We start from the raw sequence: 13,067 nt of genomic DNA, 5'->3' as shown, positions 1-13,067 counted from the left end.
GAGCCTGATGTGGGGCTCAAAGTCACGAACCATGAGATCAGGACCTGAGCCGAAGCCGGACACTTAACCAACTGAGCCACTCAGGTGCCCCAACAGTTCTTGAAGGACTTTAGCATCATAATCATGATAATCATTGATTTTTCCACAAAATGACTCTAAATATCCTGTAACTATGGATTGTTGATTAAAATCTGGATCAAAAATGAAAAGGAAGGGGATGCCTGGGTGGCTCAGTTGGTTGAACATTTGACTCTTGATTTTGGCTTAGGTCATGATCACAAGGTCAAGATCAAGCCCCATATCGGGAGCCATGCTGAGTGTGGAGACTGCTTGGGATTCTTTCTCTCTCTATCTCTGCCCCCTCCCCTGCTAGCACTCTCTCTCCCTCACTCTCTAAAAAAAAATCAATTAAAAAAAATGAAATGGAGGGCTGGGTGCCTGGCTAGCTCAGTGAGTAGAGCATGTGATTCTTGATTTTGGGGTTGTGGTTTGAGCCCCATATTGGGTGTAGAGATTACTTAAAAATAAAATGTTTAAATTTTTTAAAAATGAAATGGAAAAACAGTGTTATCTTGCATTCAAATTTTAAAAGCACTGATTCAATTGCAAATGTAAACATCATATTTTTACATACATTTTTCAGATTTGCACATACAGGTTACAAAGCACACCTTTAAACTTTCAAAAGGGAATAGTAGCTAATAAAATTGGGTTCTTAAGGGTCCTTCAACATAAGACTGTTAATCTGTGAACTAGATTGTATCCAAGATCCTTTCCCACTCTGTACATACCATTGAGAACATGGGAAAGAAATCAATCATAAGAGACCAACTACTTTAAATATCACTAATATTTACAATAGAATCAAAAAGCTAAAAAATGTCTGGGGCAACAGAGTGGTTCAGTCGGTTAGGCATCCGACCTCAGCTCAGGTCATGATCTCACAGTCCGTAGGTTTGAGCCCTGCGTCGAGCTCTGTGCTGACAGCTCAGAGCCTGGAGCCTGCTTCAGATTCTGTGTCTCCCTCTCTCTGCCCCTCCCCTGCTCATGTTCTGTCGCTCTCTGTCTCAAAAATAAATAAAAACATTTAGAAAAAAATGTTTTTAAAGCTAAAAAATGTCATGATAAATCAGTTTTTGTAGTTTTAGATCTGAACTTCTTAAAATGTCAGGATTAAGATACCACCTTTTTAACCTGATAGACATATATTTGAAAAAATTTCCCCCTGACTTAAAAGGTAGGAGTTAAAGTGAATTCATCTTGAAGGATTCTGACAGGACACAGAGGAGTGAGGTATGATAGGATGATAATCATGGTAATCTCTTAAATTTAGGATTCTACATTTTGGTGTTATTACTAATTGAGTTGTGTGAAAAATGAAAAAACATCACTTTGTGGTACCTCAATTTTCTACTAAAATCTTTCAAGACACAGACTAAAACTCTTAGTAAAAGCCCCACTTTTCTCAGTAAAACACCAATGAAAATTCCCAGAAAACTCCATAATGCAGAATGCTAAATTCTCCCAGATATAATCTTCAGTAAATACAGACATACCTACAAAGGCAGGTGGGGGAAGGAGGACACAGTATGGAACATAGACTGAATGTTATATTTGAGGTAGTACCAAGATCAGATGTTTAGATATTCTATTAAACCTCACAAGAAAAAACTCACAGGACTTTCAAGTTGGAAAACATCATTAAAAACCTTCTAATTTTACTGTTTATGGAGAAACAGATACAGGAGACAGTTGGGAAATACACCAAGGACACCCAGAGGGGCAGAGGAGAAAAGAAATGAAATATGCTGACTATAAGCCCAAAGCACTGTCTCCCTTACCACACATTTATTCCCTTTCAAGAATAAATTGTAACTCCCCAACAACATTTTAACCATTCATTTATTGCAGTATTTATTGAGAACCTACTCTGCAGGTTACAGAACCTACAGTTGAACAACCAAAAACAGGACCTTACAGAATGGCAATGAAGACAGTCATTATATAAAATAAAATAGTGCTATCTCCATGAAGGCACAGAAGCATGCATGTTAATAGTCCTTTCCAGGAAAAAAAAAAAAAGAAGAAAAAAAAAAAATAAGCCTTTCCAGGGACACCAAGAAATGATCATCATTAAACAAAGTCTCTGACTTACAAAAATTATAAACTTAATGGAAGAGAAAGGCACATACAAAGATACAAACATGTTACAGATGTGTAGGAGATATATGGGATACAGTAAATCTGGACGTTATTACTTTAAAAACAGTAAAATCAAATCTGTCTAATGCTGGCACTCAACTTTATGTAAAATCTATTTTATTATTTAGGTTTCAGGAATACTGACAAAGCTCAGAGTATTCATACTCATAATAACGATTTAGTGAATTTCAAAGTTGCTATTAAACTGTGATTTTAAAAACCACATGCTAAAGAATATTAGTTTCTCAAAGTATTTTATTATCACAACCTGGTTAAAATATTAAAGCACACAGAATTCCCTCACATCTTTATTTTTTCTACTCTTAAAAATAACCAAATTAAAAAGGAAGATAATTACCTTAAATGCCAAATACCAATCATTCTCCTTCGAGGCCTTATTTCCAGCTCTATTCTTATAAACTTCAACTCTATACTGACGAACTAGAAGAAGATCTTTTACAAAAGACTCAAAATTCATTTTACTAAGCACAACACTCTCCAGAGTCTTTGTTCCTAAAGAAAAATATTAAAAATACATGTTACAGATTTAAGGATTTAAAGTAGTAACACAATGGTTCCCCCAAGCCACATTCTTCTCTCAGTAATTCATTTCTTCAATAAACTGTTTATCAAGCCCTTATTACATATCTGAAGGACTTTGGTAGTTGAAGGGCATAAAATGAACAGATATGGCTCTTCTGCTTTCATGGAACCTACACATCAAAATAAAAAATTAAGAAAGATAAAAGAATAAGTAAATACATATATAGATAAACTTACTTGTCCTTTCTTATAATTAGTTTCTCAGAAGTCTGAATAGAGTTCTATAATTACATGGGGCACCTGGGTGGCTCAGCTGGTTGAGCAGCCAATTCTTGGTTTGGGCTCAGATCATGGTCTCATGGTTTGTGGGTTTGAGCCCCGAGTTGTGCTCTGTGTGCTGACAGTACAGAGCGTGCTTGGGATTCTCCTTCTGTGTCCCTCCCCCACTAGCTCTCTTTCTCTCAAAATAAATAAACATCAAAAAAAAAAATGTCTTATAACTATATCGTATTTGTATGAAATTAAACTTTTCCGAAAAGGTCCATAAAAACAAATTAGTCATTATTCATTGCAAAATGTTCTAGGTAACACAGATCAAAACTCAAAGGTTCGAAAAAGTACAGCAAGGTGGGAATGCAAACTGGTGCAGTCATTCTGGAAAACAGTATGGTGGTTCCTCAAAAAATTAAGAATAGAACTACTCTTTGACCCAACAACTGCACTACTAGGTATTTATCCAAAGGATACAGGAATGCTAATTCAAAGGGGCACACACACCCCCAATGTTTATAGCAGCACTATCGACAATAGCCTAAGTATGGAAAAGAGCCCAAATGTCCATCAACTGATGAATGGACAAAGATAACGTGGTATACGTACACAATGGAGTATTACTCGGCAATCAAAAAGTAGGAAATCTTGACATTGGCAACAATGTGGATGGAAGTAGAGAGTTTTGCTAAGTGAAATAAGCCAGTCAGAGAAAGACAAAAATCATATGATTTCACTAATGTGTGGAATTTAAGATACAAAACGGATGAACATAAGAAAAGGGAGGCAAAAATAATACAAAAAACAGACAGGGAGACAAACCATAACAGACTCTTAAATACAGAGAACTGAGGGTTGCTTGAGGGGTATTGGGTGAGGGGATGGGCTAAATGGGCATTAAGGAGGACACTTGGGATGAGCACTGAGTGTTAGACGTAAGTGATGAATTACTAAATTCTATTCCTGAAATCATTATTACACTATTTTAACTAACTTGGTTTAAATTTTTAAAAAAGGAAAAAAAAGTACAGCAAAAAGGAGACTTCCCTTTCACACTGATCCCCTACACATAGAGTTTACCAGCCAAGTACCATCAGTTTATAAAATATATTTCCAGGGTGCCTGGGTGACTCAGTGGGTTAAGAGTTCAGTTTCAGCTCAGGTCATGATCTCATGGTTTATGGGTTTGAGCCCCGCGTCAGGCTCTGTGCTGACAGCTCAAAGCCTAGAGCCTGCTTCAGATTCTGTGTCTCCCTCTGTCTGTGCCTCCCTGTTCACGCTGTCTCTCTCAAAAATAAACATTAAATTTTTTTTAATATATTTCCAAACACAGGCTATGCACACACAAACATTACTTTGTTCCTCTCTTACATCAATGGTTGCAAACTACAAACAGTGCTCTGTATCTTGGCTTTTTTTTTTAACCTAATATATTTTGGAGATTGTTCCATCAGTACATAATCAGCTTCTTTCTGTTTATAGCTACAAACATTCTAATGACTCTGAGGATGTACTATAATTTAGTCACTTACTGATGAACATATAGGTTGTTTCCAGTCTCTATTACAATGCTGCATGAATAATCTTGTACATGCTTCACTCTCCAATATGAGTACATCTGTAAGGTAAAGCCCCAAAACTGGATTTTATCAAAGAATACAGTGATTTTGATAAATATTGCCAGACTATTCCCTTTGGTTGGCTGTGTAAATTAACACTATCAACCATAAAGTATGAGTGCCTTTATTTCCCCTATCCAAGCAACACAGAGTTTTCAAACTTTCTGGTCTTCATCTCAGATTACTGGTTCTGAGCTAGGAATAATCTTGCTTCTCTAGCAGACATTTGCCAAAGCCTGAGGACATTTGGGTTGTCAACTGAGGGAGGGAGAACAGCAGAGTACTAATGGAATCGCATGGGTAAGGCAGGGGTGCTGTTAAACTTGCACAGGATACTGGGGCACCTGGGTGGCTCAGTTGGTTAGGCATCCAACCTCAGCTCAGGTCATGATCTCCCATGATCTGCACCGACAGATAAGAGCCTGGAGCCTGCTTCGGGTTCTGTGTCTCCCTCTCTCTCTCTCTCTGCCCCTCCCCTGTTCACACTCAGTCTCTCTCTCAAAAATAAAAATATCTTTTAAAAAATTTTAACATGCACAGGATAGCCCCTCACAACAATAATTACTCAGTCCAAAATATCAATAGTGCCAAGGTTAAGAACTCTTACTAGAAAACAGTGTCCCACCTTAGTTTTGATTTGCAATTGTCAATTTCTTACAAAATTAATAAAATCACTCACACCATCAAATTGAATAAAAATTCGATTTTCTTATAATAACAGGTAATACCAGTGATAATACCACTTAAAAGTATTTAAGAGGCCCCCTGGGTGGCTTAGTCAGTTGAGCATCCGATTCTTGATTCCAGCTCAGGTCAATATCCCAGAGGCCTGGGATCAAACCCTGCATTAAGCTCCACATTGAGCATGGAGCCTGCTTAAAATTCTCTCCCTCTGGGGCGCCTGGGTGACTCAGTCAGTTAAGCCTCCGACTTCAGCTCAGGTCACGATCTCACGGTCCGTGAGTTCGAGCCCCACGTCGGGCTCTGGGCTGATGGCTCAGAGCCTGGAGCCTGCTTCCGATTCTGTGTCTCCCTCTCTCTCTGCCCCTCCCCCGTTCATGCTCTGTCTCTCTCTGTCTCAAAAATGTTAAAAAAAAAAAAAAATTAAAAAAAAAATTCTCTCCCTCTCCCTCTGCTCCCTCCCCTGCTCTCTCTCTCTCTCTCTCTCTCAAATAAAAACTAAAAAGTAAGTTAATTCAGAATAGGGATGCCTGGGTGGCTCAGTCAGTTGAGCATCCAACTCTTAATTTAGGTTCAGGTCATGATCTCACGGTTCATGAGTTCGAGCCCTGCATCTAGCACTCAGTTCTTAGCAGAGCCCACTTCAGATCTTCTGTACCTCCCCTCTCTGCCCCCCCCCCAACTTGTGCTGTCTCTCCCTCCCTCTCTCTCTTAAAAAAAAATATTTTTAAAAAATAATAGGGATGCATGGGTGGCTCAGTCAGTTAAGCATCCGACTTCTGCTCAGGTCATGATCTCACAGTTCCTGGGTTCAAGCCCCATGTTGGGCTCTGTGCTGACAGCTCAGAGTCTGGAGCCTGTTTCGGATTCTATGTCTCCCTCTCTCTCTGTCCCTCCCCAGCTCACACTCTGTCTCTATCAAAAATAAATAAAAATTTTTTTAAAATTTCTTTTAAATAATAGATCATGTCAAGTATAACTATCAAATACAAATAAGCATGAAGATTAAATGACATAATTCAACTGTTTTGTACACCTAAACACAGGTAACATTCCCAACATTTCTTCATTAGTTATAAGTACTAGTATTAGTTATAAGTTATTAGTATAATCCCCACTGTCTGCCACCCTGAAAAAGGGCTCAAATCTTGCCTAAGGTTCTTCCCTAGAACATTCTTCGTGATCTCATCCAGGACTGACAAACAAGTATTTACAGGGACCAGGCCAGGTATCAAATGAGCAAAGGAAGCCAAAGGAAGAGAACAACAGAGCTGACATGACAAGTGGCTTCAAAAGAGATCATATAGAGTGGTGGGAACCGTGACAAAACAAGGAAAGCACAGGAGAGTAAAGGAGGAATCTGGAACACATCAGAGAGCAGCCACTCAGCTCCAAACCCACTGCTTTGCTGCGGGTATATTCACACCCAGAGTTTTCAACTGGGCAGACTTTTCAAAAGCCACTCAAAATATGATTTTTTTTCATGAAATGTCCCAATGTTTAAAATACAGGCAATCAGTTCAAACTTAGAGCAAAACACTATTTAGGCCACCAGTCTTCAACTCAGTCACATTTTTCTTAGACTTGAATAGATTGCTGTTTCTCTAGCTTGCATTTAGAAAGCAAGTTGCATGAAAATTATGTTTACTCTATACTCCCATTCAACAAAGCCTGTACTCACACTTCTCAGAGGCATCCTCCAAAACGAAGGCCTCCAGCCTGCAACAGACTCACATCTCCCAACTAACACTCACTCTCGATGAGAACCTGAGTGGAATGGTAGGTCCCATTTAAATTATTTCCTGGTTTTGCCTAGCACTCATTCCACTTTGCCCAAAACTCTCTGGTGTTTTGTTTTTTTAATTTTTTTTTTTTTAACATTATTCGTTTTTGAGAGACAGAGAGAGACAGAATGCAGGTGGGGGAGGGGCAGAGAGAGAGAGGGAGACACAGAATCCGAAGCAGGCTCCAGGCTGTCAGCACAGAGCTGACCACAGGGCTTGAACTCACGGACTGTGAGATCATGACATAAGCTGAAGGACACTTAACCGACTGAGCCACCCAGGCGCCCCTCTCTTTTTTAAGTTTGTTTATTTTGAGAGAGAGAGAATGAGTGGGGGGAGGGCAGAGCGGGGGGAGGGCAGAGAGGAAGAGACAGACAGAGAGACAGAGACAGAGACAGAGACAGAGAGAGAGAGAGAGAGAGAGAGAGAGAGAGAGAGAGAGAATCCCAAGCAGGCTCCACGCCATCAACAGAGCCCAACCATGGGGCTCAATCCCACCAACCAAAAGACAATGACCTGAGCCAAAATCAAGAGCCAGACCCTCAACTGACTGAGCCACCCAGGTGCCCCCCCCCTCATTTTTAATACTAAAAGTCCCATGTTCCAGGAGCCCTCTCAATCCCAAGAAAACTAGAATGATTGGTCACCCTACCAACCCATCCAGTTGAATTCCACATAAGTAATATTATTCATGATGAAACATCATTAAAATAAGAAAAAAAATTTTGCTCAAGGAAAGCACTGACACAAAAATCACAGAGGAATTTCTCCCAAAGACACTTATAAACACCACTGTGAAGATTATCAGCAACTTCCAATAAATACAATGAATTTTAAAAATACTGCTTTTCAAATCTTCCTTTACATTTTAGAAGACAAAATGTAAAGTCTAACTCAGCAAAAACAATTCTAAGAGAGGGGAAAAAAAAATCATCAGTCTGGCAAAATTCTGAAACAGCTCTTAAATCATCAACCCAGTACGATGTGTCAGCAGAACTGTCTGGCCAGTACAGGGTTTTTAAAGCATCTGAAATTGAATGCTATCACCGGATGAACAAGCACTCTCAGATCCACAAGCCCCACCACTCCCTATTACATTCAACTACTTTGCACATCAATGTTATCTACTTGGCTCTGGGTAGAAGGAATCCGGTCAAGTCTTTCAACCTCTTTCAACAAACAAATTCAACAGAACACAGGTTCACAACAGTGGTAATTTCTTAAGAGTGGGTGGGGTGAAGAGACAAATGAGGTAATTCCCCTCCCCCCATGGCCTCCCCTACCTCCACTGCTAAGGTACAGAAGGGCTGCCCAACCGCCAAGGTTATCCTCCAAAATTACTATTTCTCTCAAAGGAGTTTTTGTGACATACTGGGTGGCAGTGCATTTTAAGTCTTATTTACTGACAGGCATCTAAAATACAGCTACTTGGGGTGCCTGGGTGGCTCACTCGGTTAAACACCTGACTTCAGCTCAGGTCATGATCTCCTGGTTCGTGAGTTTGAATCCCGCGTCAGGCTCTGTGCTGACAGCTCAGAGCCTGATGCCTGCTTCGGATTCTGTGTCTCCCTCTCTCTCTCTCTCTCTGCCCCTTCCCTGCTCACGCTTTTGCTTTCTCTCTCTCAAAATAAACAAATAAACATTGTAAAAAAATAAAATAAACACAACTAATCAGTTGGGAGGTAAAATTGACCTCCTGGTATGAAATAAGGGACAGAAAACTACCCAGCCTCCACCTGGGATACAGCAGAAGGAACCGCCTCATGTTCATACAAGATTCTTCTCTTCAGGAATAATTTGGAGCCCCCAACCTCATTCAGCTGACAATTACCATGTGTCTCCTACACGTGGGCACTGTGCCAGGTGCTGGGGTTCAGAGGCAGACACTGGTTAAAACACAGTTCCTGCCCTCTAGGAGCTTTCAGTCTACTGGGATAGATGGGCAATAGGGTAGAATACATGCTGTGTCTAGGGTACGGAGAAAGTCTCAGGTCAGGGAACACCTAAGAGGCACAGCTAACCAGACCATCTTAACGTGGGAATCAAGAAAGACTTCCAAAAGGAGACACCTTCTAAGCTGAGATCTGACAACAAAAGAGGCAAAAGGCTAAGGAACTTTCTTTTTCAGTGATTCAGATTCCTAATCTACAAATTGGAGCTAGGTACTAACCCATCTCACAGAGCTTTATTACAATAATGTTATCACTAGATGTTGAAAATCAAAAGTAGCTAAGAAGATGCAACTAAGTCTAAATGCTAATAGAATGAACCAGACAGAAGAAAGAAAGGATCAACAGAAAGCCACATCTGAGAAGTGGGGATGGGATCCAGACCATAGCAAAAGGCCACCTCCTCACTGACACAACAGGGAAGGAAAGAAGGTACAGATGACATTAAAAAGTATAGGTTCAAGGGATGCCTGGGTGGCTCAGTAGCTTAAGCATCCAACTCTTGATTTAGGTTCAGGTCATGATCTTGTGGTTTGTGGGTCTGAGCCCGACATTGGGCTCTGCACTGTCAGTAGGATTCTCTGTCCCCCTCTCTCTGCACCTCACTCACTCATGTGCTCTCTCTCTCAAAAGTGAATAAAATTTAAAAAAAAGTATAGGTTCAGGAAATAACCCAAATGTCTGTGAACTAGCAAATGGATAAAAACAAGATACAGTATATCCATAGAATGGATTATTATTTGGCAATAAAAAGAAGTGAAGTACTAATAGCAGTGATGAATCTTGAAAATATTTCTAAGGGAAAGAAGCCAGTCATGAAAGACTACACATTTTATGGTTCCATTTTTATGAAATGTGCAGAATAAGCAAATCTAGAGAGAATGCAGGTTAGTGGTTGCCTAGGTTTGGGAGAACAGGAGAGAGTGGAAGGGGTGGGGAGTGACTGCTAATAGGTACAGGTTTATTTTGGGGGCTGACAAAAAATGTTGTTTTTTTTTTAATTTATTTTATTTTTTATTTTATTTTTTTAACGTTTTTATTTTTGAGACAAAGAGAGACAGAGCATGAACAGGGGAGGGGCAGAGAGAGAGGGAGACACAGAATCTGAAACAGGCTCCAGGCTCTGAGCTGTCAGCACAGAGCCCGACGCGGGGCTCGAACTCATGGACCGTGAGATCATGACCTGAGCCGAAGTCAGACGCTTAACCGACCGAGCCACCCAGGCGCCCCCAAAAAATGTTTTAAAATTTACCATGGAAGCACCTGGCTGGCTCAGTCAGTAGAGCAGACGACTCTTGATCTCAGGGTCTTGAGTTCGAGTCCCATGTTGGGTACATACATTACTTTAGAAAGTAAATATAAATAAATAAAATGTGCCATGTGTAATGGTTTATTACAAAAACCACGGATTTGTAAAAATAAAAACAAACTGAACTATTTACTTTAAGTGTGTAAATCATATTGTATATTAATAATATCTCAACAAATCTGTTTTACCTAAAGTATAGGTTTGAGGGCAGGAAATTGAGGGACTTCTCGTCTAATGATTTCTATTTTCTCTAGTCAGAAACAAGTTCAACTGCTCAATAATATGGGAAAAGGTCACAGGGTCCAAGATTTGTAGAGTGCAAGTACACGTGGTCCTCATCATGCCTTACAGTTCTGCAATAAGCAATGATGCCTAGAAACATAACTAACCTTAACTTGATCAGGTTTCCAGGTGGAACAGAGAAACAAAGAAAAAGGTTTTTTTAACCCTTTAACATTATGCATAGTATTAAACTGAAGGAAAATTCCTCCCAAGAAACAAGTATTGGCAGCCTTACACCAACGATGACACATTATTGGGAGGCCTACGTGGCTCAGTCAGTTAAGCATCTGACTCTTGATTTTGGCTCAGGTCATGATCTCACAGTTAATGAGTTCAAGCCCCACATCAGGCTCTGTGCTGGCAGTGCAGAGCCTGCTTGGGATTCTCTCTCATCTCTCTGCCCCTCCCTTGCATACATGCATGCTCTCTCTCTCTCTCTCTCAAAATAAATAAATAAACTTAAAAAAAAAAACATTAAGGGGCATCTGGGTGGCTCAGTCAGTTAAGCATCTGACTCTTGGTTTAGGCTCAGGTCATGATCTCACAGTTCATGAGTCCGAGCCCCATTTTGGGCTCTGGGCTGACAGTATGGAGCCTGCTTGGGATTCTCTCTGCCTCTCCCCCACTGGCTCTCTGGGTCTGTCAAAATAAACTTCAAAAAAAATTTTTTTAATAATAAATAAAACATTATTTAAAAAGATCTTCAGTTACACTGCATCCTGCATAGTGAAAACTGCAAGACATCAGCTTTGAAGATCTACAGTACATTTTTGCTTTTGAGTCCCTCCCTCTTCCAGTTATTTCAGCCGATTTCTAGTAACAAATGATTGATCTTTTTGTAACTATTATCCTACACAAACATATATTAGGACAATCTTTTACCTAAAATGTGTATTTGGCATAAATGTCTAACATAAGAACTAGATCCTTAGGAATAACCCATTTACTTGCTAATCTCTGAGAAGTTAAATTCACCTGTTTTTAAAGTTTGTTTATTTATTTAGAGAGAGACCATACACGCGCACACAATCAGGAGAGGTCAGAGAGAAGGAGGGAGAGAATCCCAAGCAGGCTCCATGCTGTCAGTGCAGAACCAGATGCGGGGCTCAATCCCAAAAACCCATGGCATGGGATCATGACCTGAGCAGAAACCAAGAGTCAGACACTTAACCAAACTGAGCCACCCAGGGGCCCCAAGTTAAATTCACCCTTAATGCCATACTCAGCATGACTAAGAGGAGGTGACAGTCTAGGTTACTCTATTCTTAGAAATGTGCCCAGTAAACACATTTCAACCTTCAAGAGCAATAAAAGGAAAATTTTTGTTTTTTAAAAGCTTACACTCCAGTATAAAAGATTCCTGGATATTTATACTAAACTTCCTTCCCAATAAATGGGTATAATGCTTAATATCCATTATTCCTTTCATAATCTAAAATAGAAAAACTAGGGGCGCCTGGGTGGCTCAGTTGGTTAAGCATCCGACTTCTGCTCAGGTCATGATCTCGCAGTTCGTGAGTTCAAGCCCTGCGTCAGGCTCTGTGCTGAGGGCTCAGAGCCTGGGGCCTGTTTCAGATTCTGTGTCTCCCTCTCTCTCTCTGACCCTCCCCCATTCATGCTGTCTCTCTCTGTCTCAAAAATAAATAAACGTTAAAAAAAAAATTTTTTTTTAAATAAAAAATAAATAAATAAAACAGAAAAACTATTAGAATCATTAACAGGTGCATAGAAAAATCAGTGATTCAATGTACACAAACATACAAGTATGTTTAGAACTTTTTACATCATTTTAAATGCTTAAACTATTCTACACTGCATAATACAAAAATAAGAGAGTTAAGTGCACTAGCCTGGAAAAACTTTAAAACTGGAAAGCAACTTAGACCATCGTTAACTATGAAGCCATCCATAATGATCTCTGGCTGGTCTTCATTGATCCCAACACCTCTACTCTTGCCCCTTCTAACAACCCCCACCCTACAGCCAAATGATCCAACATATCACTTCACCTTTTACTTAAGCCATCCAACTTCTCAGGGACCTACAGCATAAAATTCCAACAACTCACTACAACATAAAGAGCCTTTCATCATCTGATCCCATCCACCTGAGCCACCCTCCTCAGGGTTTTCTGCTCTAGCAACAGCAATCTGCCTCTTTTCAGATCCTCTCCGCTGCAAACACCCGGTCCTTCAAGACTCAAGTGAAATTCAGCTTCTCGTGCAGTGCTTCTGAGGTCTCCAATCTTTGGCATTCCTGCCTCTTTGTCACTTCAACTTGCTACGGAGCACACCTCCACAATTTTTCTCAGTGAATTGTTATTTCTGCCTTGCTCTCCACCAGAAAGATCTCTGTGAAGGCAGGGATACTGTCTTTCCCAGTGTCCATAACCCTGCGTGATACAGCAGCACTCAACAAATTTTTGTCT

General features: G+C 40.1%; 1 protein-coding gene across 1 annotated transcript in view; it reads right to left on the bottom strand.

The window, feature by feature from the left end:
- The window catches only part of MSH2 (mutS homolog 2), an 81,164-nt gene that overhangs the window by 66,949 nt on the left and 1,148 nt on the right, over window positions 1–13,067 (bottom strand). The window contains exon 2 of the mRNA XM_019415390.2: window positions 2,561–2,715. Within this exon, the coding sequence (XP_019270935.2) occupies window positions 2,561–2,715 (155 nt within the window). The remainder of the gene's footprint in view (window positions 1–2,560; window positions 2,716–13,067) is intronic.

The sequence above is a fragment of the Panthera pardus genome, unplaced genomic scaffold (assembly GCF_024362965.1).
Source record: "Panthera pardus isolate Hobbes unplaced genomic scaffold, ASM2436296v1 HiC_scaffold_25, whole genome shotgun sequence".
Lineage (NCBI taxonomy): Eukaryota > Metazoa > Chordata > Mammalia > Carnivora > Felidae > Panthera > Panthera pardus.
Note: the sequence above shows the minus strand (reverse complement) of the source record. Positions and strands in the feature narration are given on the sequence as shown.